The sequence below is a fragment of the Lepus europaeus genome, chromosome 9, assembly GCF_033115175.1.
Source record: "Lepus europaeus isolate LE1 chromosome 9, mLepTim1.pri, whole genome shotgun sequence".
Classification (NCBI taxonomy): domain Eukaryota; kingdom Metazoa; phylum Chordata; class Mammalia; order Lagomorpha; family Leporidae; genus Lepus; species Lepus europaeus.
This window is the reverse complement of record NC_084835.1, coordinates 40,290,286-40,301,839: the sequence shown is the minus strand read 5'-3', so window position 1 is coordinate 40,301,839 and position 11,554 is coordinate 40,290,286. Positions and strand designations below refer to the sequence as shown.

Sequence of the window (11,554 nt, the reverse complement as noted above, 5' to 3'; positions counted from 1 at the left end):
TAGTGGAAATTAAGCAACTTACCTCTCTTAAAACTGTGCTTTTGTAACCTCGATATAATCCTTGGATGCCCTGAAACAAACAAAAAGCCAAGAGTTCACAAAGTGAGAACAGGGGCCGGCGCTGTGGCGTAACGGGTAAAGCCGCTGCCTAGCAGTGCTGGCATCCCATATGGGTGCCAGTTCAAGTCCTGGCTGCTCCACTTCCGATCCAGCTCTCTGCTATGGCCTGGGAAAACAGTGGAAGATGGCCCGAGTGCTTGGGCCCCTGCACCCACGTGGGAGACCTGGAAGAAGCTCCTGGCTCCTGGCTTCAGATCAGAGCAGCTCTGGCCATTGCAGCCAATTAGGGAGTCAACCAGCAGATGGAAGACATCTCTCTCTGCCTGTTTCTCTGCCTGTTCTTCTCTTTCTGTGTAACTCTTTCAAATAAATAAATCTAAAAAAAAAAAAAAAAAAAGGAAGAACAGCAAAGATTTCTGAATAACTTTCTGAATAAAGAAGATTTATCTATACCGAAGTTCACTAAAATGTTCACAATTACTGCAGTATTTTAAGAGGTTAAAGTTTTAAAACCAGGGGCAGACACTGTGGCACAGCAGGTTAAGCAACTGCCTGTGATGCTGCCATCCCATATGGGTGCTGTTTTGGATCCCAGCTGCTCTACTTCCAATCCAGCTCCCTGCTAATGCACCTGCGAAAGCAGCAGAAGGCCCAAATACTTGACCCCTGCAACCCATAAAGAAGACCCAAACAGAGTTCCAGGCTTCTGGCTTCAGCATGGCCCAGCCTCAGCCACTGCAACTATTTGGGGAGGAACCAGTGGATGGAAGATCCCTTTATCTGTCTCTCCTTCCATCCAACTCTGCCTTTCAAATAAATAAATCTTAAAAGCAGAAAAAAACTAGAAACCAGCCCACGGAACAGAGGCTCAGGTTAGCTCCCTTTAAAATGGAGCATCTCTAATGATAAAACTCACTACGGTGTTGTGGCACAGTGAGTAAAGCTGCTGCCTGTAACGCCATCAACCAATAGGGGCACGGGTTTGTGTCCTGGCTGTTCCACTTCCGATCTAGGACCCTGCTAATGGACTGGGAAAAGCAGAAGAAGGTGGCCAAAGCGTTTGGCCCCTTGCCACCCACATGGGAGACCTGCATAGAGCACCTGGCTTTGGCCTTTCCCAGCCCTGGCCTTTGCGACTACTTGGGGAATAAACCAACAGATGGAAGACCCCTCTCTCTTTCTCTCCACCTCTCTCTGTAACTCTTTCAAATAAATAAATAAATCCTTTTAAAAAAAACCTCACTACATATTAATTTAGTTTTTTGTTGCTATTATTCAACATCTTGGAAAAAACATTTAAGATTCTTTAAATATATTTCCAAAAACATATAAAAACAAATTTATACTTCATGGCTTTAAACATCAGAAATTCTTTAACATTCTCAATAGCATTAAATACTCCCAGATAAGCTCTGATTTACCTATTTAAACAATGACACTCAACAGGGACCCCACACTAAACTGATCTCATTTTTATATCTATATCTGATGTCCCCTCACCTAGGTGTCAGATCATTAAGAATGACTTTTTTAAAATTTAGATTCATTTAAATGTCCATTTGATAGATTCCTACTTTTTCAAAAAGGCTTCTGTAAAAAAAAATATAAAAGAAAGCAGTTAGGTGCTCCCTAGTCACATAGCCCAGGAGAATAATTTTTGATCTTAACACCAATAAGCAAATGAGGACTTAAATTTTGATATAAACATTATGATGCTGGCCAGTGTTACCAGTCCATTACTGCATTTCTCTTTGGGGCCCTCAAATTCTGTTGTGCTGATTTAATATCATTATTCACATTACATATTTACAATTTGTTCAGTATCTGATTCTAAAAGGAAAATTACAATTCAGGACAAAAAGCAGTAGTCACACTCAGTGTGTGTTGGTTTTGAAAGGTGAAAAAGAAATATTCAAAAACAAATAAGGAAAAAGCAAAGATAATCTTAGCAAAAATATTACTATCATTAGATATTAAATTTAGCTCTAAGGTTTCCTCTAGGACTCCAGAGGTAAGAACACAAGGTTCGTAATAGTTACTTATAAAATCTTTCTTAATAAAGAAAAAGGGCTGAAAAATCAACCTTACCTCTTCACGTAAGATGTTAGAGAAAATCTTAAATGTTCTGGTAGAAGCAGATACCTGTGCCCTCTGTTTAACAACTTCAGAAGGAACTCGAATCAGACAGGCAACCTAAAACACATAAATTATTTTATAATTTAAAAAAGAAATAATTAAAATAAATGTTGAAATATTTCCATAAAAATGTAATGTATAAAGATACTTCAAAAATCCACAGAAAATAGAATGAATAGATCATAAAATTCAGGAATATTGAATTGTAATTTGTAATGCATTTGTTTTCCATTAACTTTTTTTTTTTTTTTTTAACAGATAGAGTTAGATAGTGAGAGAGAGAAAAAGGTCTTCCTTCGGCTGGTTCACTCCCCAAATGGCCGCCACGGCCGGAGCTACGCCGATCTGAAGCCAAGAGCCAGGTGCTTCTTCCTGGTCTCCCACGCGGGTTCAGTCACCCAATCACTTGGGCCATCCTCCATTGCCTTCCCCGGCCACAGTAGAGAGCTGGACTGGAAGAAGAGCAACCGGGACTAGAACCCGGTGCCCATATGGGATGCTGGCGCTGCAGGCAGAGGTTTAGCCAAGTGAGCCATGGCGCCAGCCCCTCCATTAACTTTTAGAAGACTGCTCATTTTTTTTTTTTTTTTTTTTTTTTTTTTTACAGGCAGAGTGAACAGTGAGAGAGAGAGACAGAGAGAAAGGTCTTCTTTTTCCATTGGTTCACCCCTCAGTGGCCGCTGCGGTCGGCACACTGCACCAATCCGAAGCCAGGAGTCAGGTGCTTCTCCTGGTCTCCCAGGCGGGTGCAGGGCCCAAGCACTTGGGCCATCCTCCACTGCACTCCCGGGCCATAGCTGACCTGGAAGAGGGGCAACCAGGACAGAATTTGGTGCCCTGACCAGGACTAGAACCCGGTGTGCTGGCACCGCAAGGCAGAGGATTAGCCTATTGAGCCGCGGCGCTGGCCGAAGACTGCTCATACACATACATTTCCTGTTTTTTCACATTAACTCCTAATTTCACTTTAAAATAGCCTTTTTAAAAAATTATTTATTTGATGGGGGCCGGCACTGTGGTTTAGCAGGAAAAGCCACTGCCTGTGATGTCAGCATCCCATATGGACACGGGTTTGAGTCCTGGCTGCTCTACTTCTGATCCAGCTCCCTGCTAATGTGCCTGGGAAAGCAGCAGAGGATACCCCAAGTGCTTAGGCCCCTGCACCCACTTAGGAGACTCCTGGCTGTGGATCAGCCCAGCTCCAACTGTTGAGGCCATTTGGGGAGTGAACCAGAGGATGAAAGACCTCTCTCTCTCTCTAACTCTGCCTTTCAACTAAGTAAATAAATCTTTTTTAAAAAGTTTGTACTTGAAAGGCAAAGTGATAGAAAGAAAGAGGGAAAGACAAATAGATCTTCCATCTTCTGGGTTCCTAGAACAAATCCCCCTTGAATACTGAGGGATGACTACATAGGCTTGGTGCAAGTTGTCAAAAGATTGGGTAGGGGGGTGGAATGGGTTAACTTAAAAACTGACACAGGCCATGTTGTGGCGAAGCAGGTAAGGCCATATTCTGTGACGCTGGCATCCTGTGTAAGTGCCAGTTCAAGCTCCAACTGCTCCTCTTCTGATCCAGCTCCCTTTTAATGGCCTGGGAAAAGCAGGAGATGACTCAAGTACTTGGGCCCCTGCACCCACCTGGAGGAAGCTCCTGGCTCCTGGTTTCAGTCTGGCCCAGCACAGGCTATTGCAGCAATCTGGAGAGAATCAGTGGGCAAAAGATCTCTGTTGGCCAGCGCCGTGGCTCAATAGCCTAATCCTCCGCCTAGCAGCGCCAGCACACGGGGTTCTAGTCCCGGTCGGGGTGCCGGATTCTGTCCTGGTTGTTCCTCTTCCAAGCCAGCTCTCTGCTGTGGCCCAGGAGTGCAGTGGAGGATGGCCCAAGTGCTTGGGCCCTGCACCCACATGAGAGACCAGGAGAAGCACCTAGCTCCCGGCTTCGGATCAGCATGGTGCGCCGACCGCAGGGCGCTGGCAACCATTGGAGGGTGAACCAACAGCAAAAGGAAGACCTTTTTCTCTCTCTGTCCACTCTGCCTGTCAAAAAAAAAAAAAAAAAAAAAAAAAAAACCTCTGTGTGTGTGTGTTTATGTGTGTGTGTCTTCCTCTAACTCTGACTTCCAAAATAAATAAATACATCTTTTTAAAAAAATCCTACACAAGACAAATACACAAAGGTATTTAAAAAAGTTTATAGGCCGGCGCCGTGGCTCAACAGGCTAATCCTCCGCCTTGCGGCGCCGGCACACTGGGTTCTAGTCCCGGTCAGGGCACCGGATTCTGTCCCGGTTGCCCCTCTTCCAGGCCAGCTCTCTGCCATGGCCCAGGAGTGCAGTGGAGGATGGCCCAAGTGTTTGGGCCCTGCACCCCATGGGAGACCAGGAGAAGCACCTGGCTCCTGCCATCGGATCAGCGCGATGCGCCGGCTGCAGCCGCCATTGGAGGGTGAACCAACGGCAAAGGAAGGCCTTTCTCTCTCTCTCTCTCTCTCTCTCTCTCTCACTGTCCACTCTGCCTGTCAAAAAAAAAAAAGAAAAAAAAAAAAAAGAGTTCAACAGAGTTTCAACAAAGAAAGATTTGCTGATGTTTTCACCAAGAGCAAGGATTAGCAGTCTAGTGCCTATTTTTGCGAATAAAGTTTTATTGGCACATAGGAAAATCACTCATTATGTATTATTATTTGTGACTGCTTTTGTGCTGTAGCAAAAGAGTTCAGCCGGCGCTGCGGCTCAATAGGCTAATCCTCCCCCTGCGGCGCTGTTACCCCGGGTTCTAGTCAAGAGCAGAGTAGGCACAGAACAGAGCTAAATCTCAGTACTGCAAGAAAAAGGGTCAAGTATGATATGTGATGTGATTTTTGATGTCAGAGTGAGTTAACACTGGCTTATCACCTTTAGAAACTAAAAAGTACCAATGCTCCATGATGATGCAGAACCACCACAAATGCTGTTGTAACAAATAATCCATTAGCTGGAGTTATTTTTCTCCTAAGACTTATGCAACAGTACAATTTGATTTCTATTTCTTCATTCATCAAGCATTTGGCTGTTTATTATTCATAGAGATGTCTGCAATTTGAGCCAACATATCTTTCCACCCTCTCTCCCTTCAAACCTGCCTAAGTCAGTTAACAAAAAAATGCTGACCCACACACTACACAGACTCTCCAAGGCAAAAAACAGTAAGATGATGGTCTAAGCTCCAAGAACCCACAGACACACAGAGATAAAACCAGCAACACAAAGCTCCCCTCTACCCCTCCCCAAAAAAAGACGCACAGAAAAGATCATGGGAAACACAGCAGGAGGCAAATTTAGTCCAACCAGACTAAGGAAACCTGCAGAGATTATTCCTTCACAGAGCCTCCCAACTGAGGCAGAATCTGCTGGCAAGTAAGATGGCAAAGGGCCTGGGAAAAGCAGGAGACCCATATTACCGAAGTGCCAAGTGCAAGAGCAAGGAGGTGAGACTGGATGGACAGACAAGGTATGCCTCCATGCCATATATGGATTTTGAGCTTTATTTCACAATGGGAGCAAATAGACACGCTTAAGCAGAAGAATGATAACCTGTGTTTAGAGAGATCACTCCAGCTGCAGTGCATAGCGCAGCTGGGGGACAAAGGGAAGAGACAGGTAAGAAGCAAAGAGAGAAAAATAAACCAGATGGCTGGAGACCAGTTATGGGGTTTCCACATAGTTCTATAAAAGATGCCCAGGAAATAACAATGGCTCAAACAATAATGGTCAAACTTGCATCTTCCATTTTCAGAAAAGTAAGGGAAAAAATGCACCCCAGCCGTTCTGGGTGATGGTTACACACTGGTCCTGCTAAATGAGATAGATCGGGGGTCAGAGGAAGAACAGCAGGTTTCAAGGACGGATGGTAAGTTCAGACTGGGAAATGCTGAGTAGGAGAAACCTTTGGGACCTGAAACTGGCTATGTGCTGACAAGAAATGAATGCACAGCTACAAAACTAGAGAAATGATGGGGAAAGAAATACAGATATGCAAGTCACCAGCATACCAAAGGACAGATGGCTCAAAGAGCCAAAAAGGATGATCAAACAACCAAGAACAGAACCCTGATGAACATCAATTCTTGAAAAGAGGGCAGGAGAGGAGTCAGAGGCACAAAACAGGAAAGAGATCCATCACCAGAGTGAATACAAGCCTCCTGTGCTGCCCAGTTTCCAACTCTGAAGAGAAAGAAGCTTCCCAGGTAAATAAAGGGAGTCAGCCTTGGGTTTGGCTAATCAAACAATCCCATCTGGAAGCCTGATTCTAGGGCTACGTCGGCCAATACACAGGCTATTCACAAGAAGCTCATAACACTCTTGGGAAGAAGTTAATGCAAGTGAACCACACTGTATGTGTACAATACACATTAGATTCTGAACACTTGATATGAAAAAAAATGTACAATATTACATTAATAATCATTTTATATTGATTACATTGGAATGTTAGTATATCCTATGTATTTAATAAAATATATGAAAATTATTCCCAACTGATTTCCACTTTCAAAAGTTTTATTTATTTATGTATGTATGTAAGTAAATAAAAGGCAGAGTGACAGAGTAAAAGGAAAAGACACAGACCTTCTATCTGCTAGTTCACTCCCCAAATGCCTGCAACAGTCACAGATGAGCCAGGCAAAAGCCATATGCAAGAAACTCAATCCAGGTCTCTCATGTGGGTGGCAGGAACCCAAGTACTTGGGCCATCACTGGCTGTCACCCAGCCAAATTAGCAAGAAGCTGGATGGGAAATGGAGCAGCCAGAACTCAAATCAGCACTCCAATATGGGATGCAGACATCCTTAGCAGTAGTTAAAGCTCCTGCGCCACAACACCCAGCCATTTTCTACCTTCGTTAAGGAGGCAACTGGAAAGTATAAAATCACATGTGTGTTTTCGTGAACAGGGCTGTTCTGGAGCTGCTGAGATAATAAACCACTCACTCACAGTAGTGGCATGCAGCAAGGAAGGCACAGTCCAGGAGCTAGCACCACAGACAACATCCCCTACCACACTGCTCCTGGCTCTGGTTCTTGCTGTAGCCTCCCTTCCCATTCATGTCCCAAGCCTTTCTCCAGCCTTCCACATATCCTAGTAATCTCCAAACAGTGTTGTGAGGCATTCACAGAAATAATGGCTTTTTCAGACACAAGTACCTAGCACAGTGATTACAAATGGCATTTAATTATGTCAACAGACATTTAGTTGTATCACTTACCAAGCTGTCTGGTGATAAACAGCTCAACATTGAGTGCAGAGCCTCAACAAAGGGAAAGAGAGCCAAGGCCCTCTCCACCTTCCTGCCCGGCGGCCTCAGCACAACGGCCACTCAGCCCCAGGCAAGCTCCTGAGTTAAAGCTCTTGCTCCCTCAACAGCCCCTCAACCCAGAACTGGTCTCAAGGCAAGAAGAGCCTGCCTTTTTTTTTTTTTTTTTTTTTTTTTTGGGTGCCCTCAGCAGATGTCCCCTTGGATATGCTGGCCAAAACTGTATGACAAAGCCATCCCTTAAGTTTTCTGAAAGGTCGAGTCAGGAGCCCTGGCTCACAGCTATCCATCTGAGGCCACCTTCCCTCACCTGGTACGCTCCCAGCCTCGGGCCCACACCCTACATCTATTCTGGAGCTCTCACACAGGGCTCCACTCCAACAAGGAAGCAGCCAGGGCTGAGGGCTTGCAGACGTAGGCTGAAGCCCCAGTCCTGGGTGTGAATGAATGCTCAGGCATTCCCCATCTTCTTGCGTCTAACTTGCTTTTTCATCTTTTTAAATTTTATTTAGCTTTTTGAACTGACAAATTAAAATGTACGTATTTCTATTATTATCTGTGCAATTCTTCTTCCTTGACTTAGCCCAGTCTTTATGGGGTCCTTTCAGGTTCTATTTCAATAATTCTTCAGTTTATACAATAACCTTCTCTTTTCTACCTCCAAGATTCTTTCCTTTTTATAAGTTTAGTTTACAATTTATAGTTTTATTTATTATCAAATGTAGTTATAGTTTTATTTGCTTTGATTTCCAAATAAACTATCTGAATGACATTTTGTAGTATTCACTTAAACTCTGCAGCGTGTTAAGCAGATTATTTTCACTCCTATTACACCACAAGCCCCAGCACTGCCGATCTCCCCACTGTGTATTTTTTTTTTTTTTGCATCGTTTTATCTAGAAAGCAAATCAAACTATCCAGGAGGAAGGAAAACACCAAGAAATCATTGAGTTCCTCAGAAATTACTAACACTCCAGAATTTAAAAATAAATTCTAATATTAAACAGACTGCCCATATATAAAGATTAGAAAAAAAAGTAGTATTTTTAAAAGCGGGATTACAGGTGATGTTTCTTCTGTTTACAAATATTTTCTAAATTCTCTACAATTAACATAGAGAAAACAAAATGAAAGGGCTAATTTATAGTAGGCTTTTAGACACAAACCTACTTATTAGCCTTGTCAAAAGCAACAATTATTTTTAATTTAGTAACAATAAACAGAACAAAATACATTAAGCAGTTTACCAGTCACACCTATAATAGGTATAAATCGTGTTCCTTCTGATATGGATATAAACTTTTAGAGATACACTAATATACCAGAAAAGAAAAGAAAGTCCAGTGAGCCTAACAAGATAGCTCCCAGCATCTAAAACCTATTAAAATAAAAAAAGAAAAGAGAAGAGTTTACTAACTCCATGTATTTTTCAATTCAAGAGGTCAAGAGTAAAATATGACCCCAATATTGTCAAGAAAATAGGAACTGTCCACTTTTGTGGTTTGGCATAAATATTTATGGAACTTCATGCTTCATAACCCTCTGTGTTCTTACATTATGTTTTTATTTCTTAAAAATACAGAAGCAGAAGAAAAACTTTGAAAAGGTTCTCAGATGAAAACCAATCTAACTAACCAACAGGGCACACAGCCCCCAGCACGGCTCCCTGACTTCTTGGGGCTGGCAATTTTGGCCTAAGAGAAAGGCTACAAAGGAATGCCTCTATTTCCTCCAGCAACTCTGGAGCCTTGCATTTGGTTTTCTATTAACTCTGATCTTTCTTAGATTTGAATCTGAGATACAACAGAGTGTTTCACTGCACAAGAACAAAAACATGTTACAGTACTGTGGTTCTATGAAAGGAAATAAAGGTAATGTCATGGGGGTGCTTGGTAAATGCGTTCTGTGGAGTATTTCTCCCTTATAAATCTGGGGCTCCGGATGAATCCATGACACAGGAATGGGGCATTTTCATTAAACTCAACTATCTTTTATAAGTTACAGATCTATGAAAAGACATCAAAGGCCTTCCATAAAGGAAATACATATCATTCTATCTTTTACCAACATGAAGGTGCAATGTTATTATCTTAACTATATCAAAAATACACTGAAATAGATCAAAATTCTGAAAACTAATGATGCTATCAAAAATTTTTTCTTTAATGTAAATAAAATTTTTCTGATAAGGTTTTTAATTACATTGCAAAGGCGAGCTAAATGTCTTTATTCCCATGTATTAAATAAAATACCGAGATGCAAAACTACAAATTCTAAGACTGGAAGAGAAAAGAAATCATAGCAAACTTCAGTCTCATAATAGTGAAAATGACTCAAGTCAGACAAAGAGAAATAGATGCTACCGGAATCTGGTCTTTCATGGCCACAGCCAACTTCTCTATACCACATCACCTACCAGGGTTTTGCAAACTCACTACTGCCCTCACTTGAAATGTTCTTTAAAGTCACTGAGTATCACCAAGGGTACTTTATATTATGTCCTTTCCCGAACATTTCACCAGAGTTCAACAAAAATAAAAACTATCTGATTTAAGACTTTTCTCAAAGAAACATCAACAGCTTAGAAACATTACTCTGGTATCAGAAGCTAATTATGTATAAATCAATCTGAGAGCACAGAAGTCACCAATGGTGAGAGAGCTGCTTGAATCAAGGGTGAAACCCAAGTCTTCTGATTATCAACTCCACACTTCTTTTTCACTAAAGGTAAGATCATATTTACACATATCTTATGAACTTACACGTTCAAGCTTTAGTATCATCTACTTCTTCAAGTTTCAACAGGCAACTCTATAATAAACTGAAGGGAAATTTTAAAATATGCCACAGGACCAAGCAAAGCTTACTCATAGTGAAAGCAGAAACTATTTATGTTGTACTTTGCAGCACAATTTCAATGTGGCAAATTGGTAAAAGGAAGATCTGGGAAATATCTTATGAGACTTCTAAGATTTTTTGAAACACACAGTTAAATTACCTATATTTTATTCTGCATTTTAAAAATTCTCCTTAAAAAGCATATTTCCAAAATACGATAGCTAACATTCTCTATACCAATGAAAAAGTATTCAAAAAAAAAAGAAAAGAAAAGAAAAGAAAAGAAAAAAAAAAAAACCTCTACAAATAAAGTTAATTTGTGTGTCAAGTCTGCCATCTTTTGGTCATAACTGGAATCACAGCTGTTGGTAAATCCACTTAGATTGGGGCATAAATTCATCAAACCATCCTTCCTTATAAAAGTACTTTTACAAATATGCAATAAGCATTTCAAGAAAAAAAAATTTAAAGCTTTACAGCTATCAGTTTCTCTTGCCCGACAAGACTTACGGAAGTAGTACCCTCGATAACCTAGATGCTACCCAGAAATTTAATAATCTCCTCTACAAAAATAATTACTTCACCTTGTAGGCCTTGTGACTGAAGCTGTTCCCAGAATTTTTTTAACTTTTTAAGAAGACTATGTATCTTTTTAAAATTTGTATGTATTGACTGATGTGAGAGGCAGGGAGACAGAGAGCTCTCATCCTCTGGCTTCCTTCCCCACAGGAGCCAGGAACACAATCCAGATCTCACAGGTGGGCGGCAGGAACTCAACCACCTGAGTCATCAGCACTGCCTCTCGGGGTCTGCACAAGGATGGAGCTGCGGTCTGGGTCCAGAGACAGGGATCAAACCCAGTCATCCTGATACAGGACATGGGTACCTCAACCACTACGCCCAACACTCACCCCTGTTCACAGCATTTTAAATAACCCATGAGAGTAAAGCACAAACAGCTCTTTCCCTTTCACACCTTTCTATAGCAGAAATGAGGACGGATTTCACAGTAGAATCCACTCCATGGATAAATTTATCAATTTCTACCAATATAAAACCCTGAAAATGGAGGCGACTGTAACAGTAAATGCTGTAGTTTCCCTTTGCTGCTATAATAGATTACCACATACTTAATGGCTTAAAACATTACAAATTTATTACCTATTATTCTGGAGCTGAGTACTCCAAAATGGGTCTCACTGAGTTAAAATCAAGGAGTCAGTCAGGTGGC

General features: G+C 41.6%; 1 protein-coding gene across 3 annotated transcripts in view; it reads right to left on the bottom strand.

The window, feature by feature from the left end:
• The window catches only part of SLC25A26 (solute carrier family 25 member 26), a 141,344-nt gene that overhangs the window by 88,560 nt on the left and 41,230 nt on the right, over nucleotides 1–11,554 (bottom strand). For all 3 annotated transcript variants that reach the window (XM_062201231.1, XM_062201232.1, XM_062201233.1), the window contains 2 exons: nucleotides 2,149–2,253; nucleotides 23–70 (listed from right to left, as the gene is read on the bottom strand). In XM_062201231.1, the coding sequence (XP_062057215.1) occupies nucleotides 23–70; nucleotides 2,149–2,253 (153 nt within the window). The remainder of the gene's footprint in view (nucleotides 1–22; nucleotides 71–2,148; nucleotides 2,254–11,554) is intronic.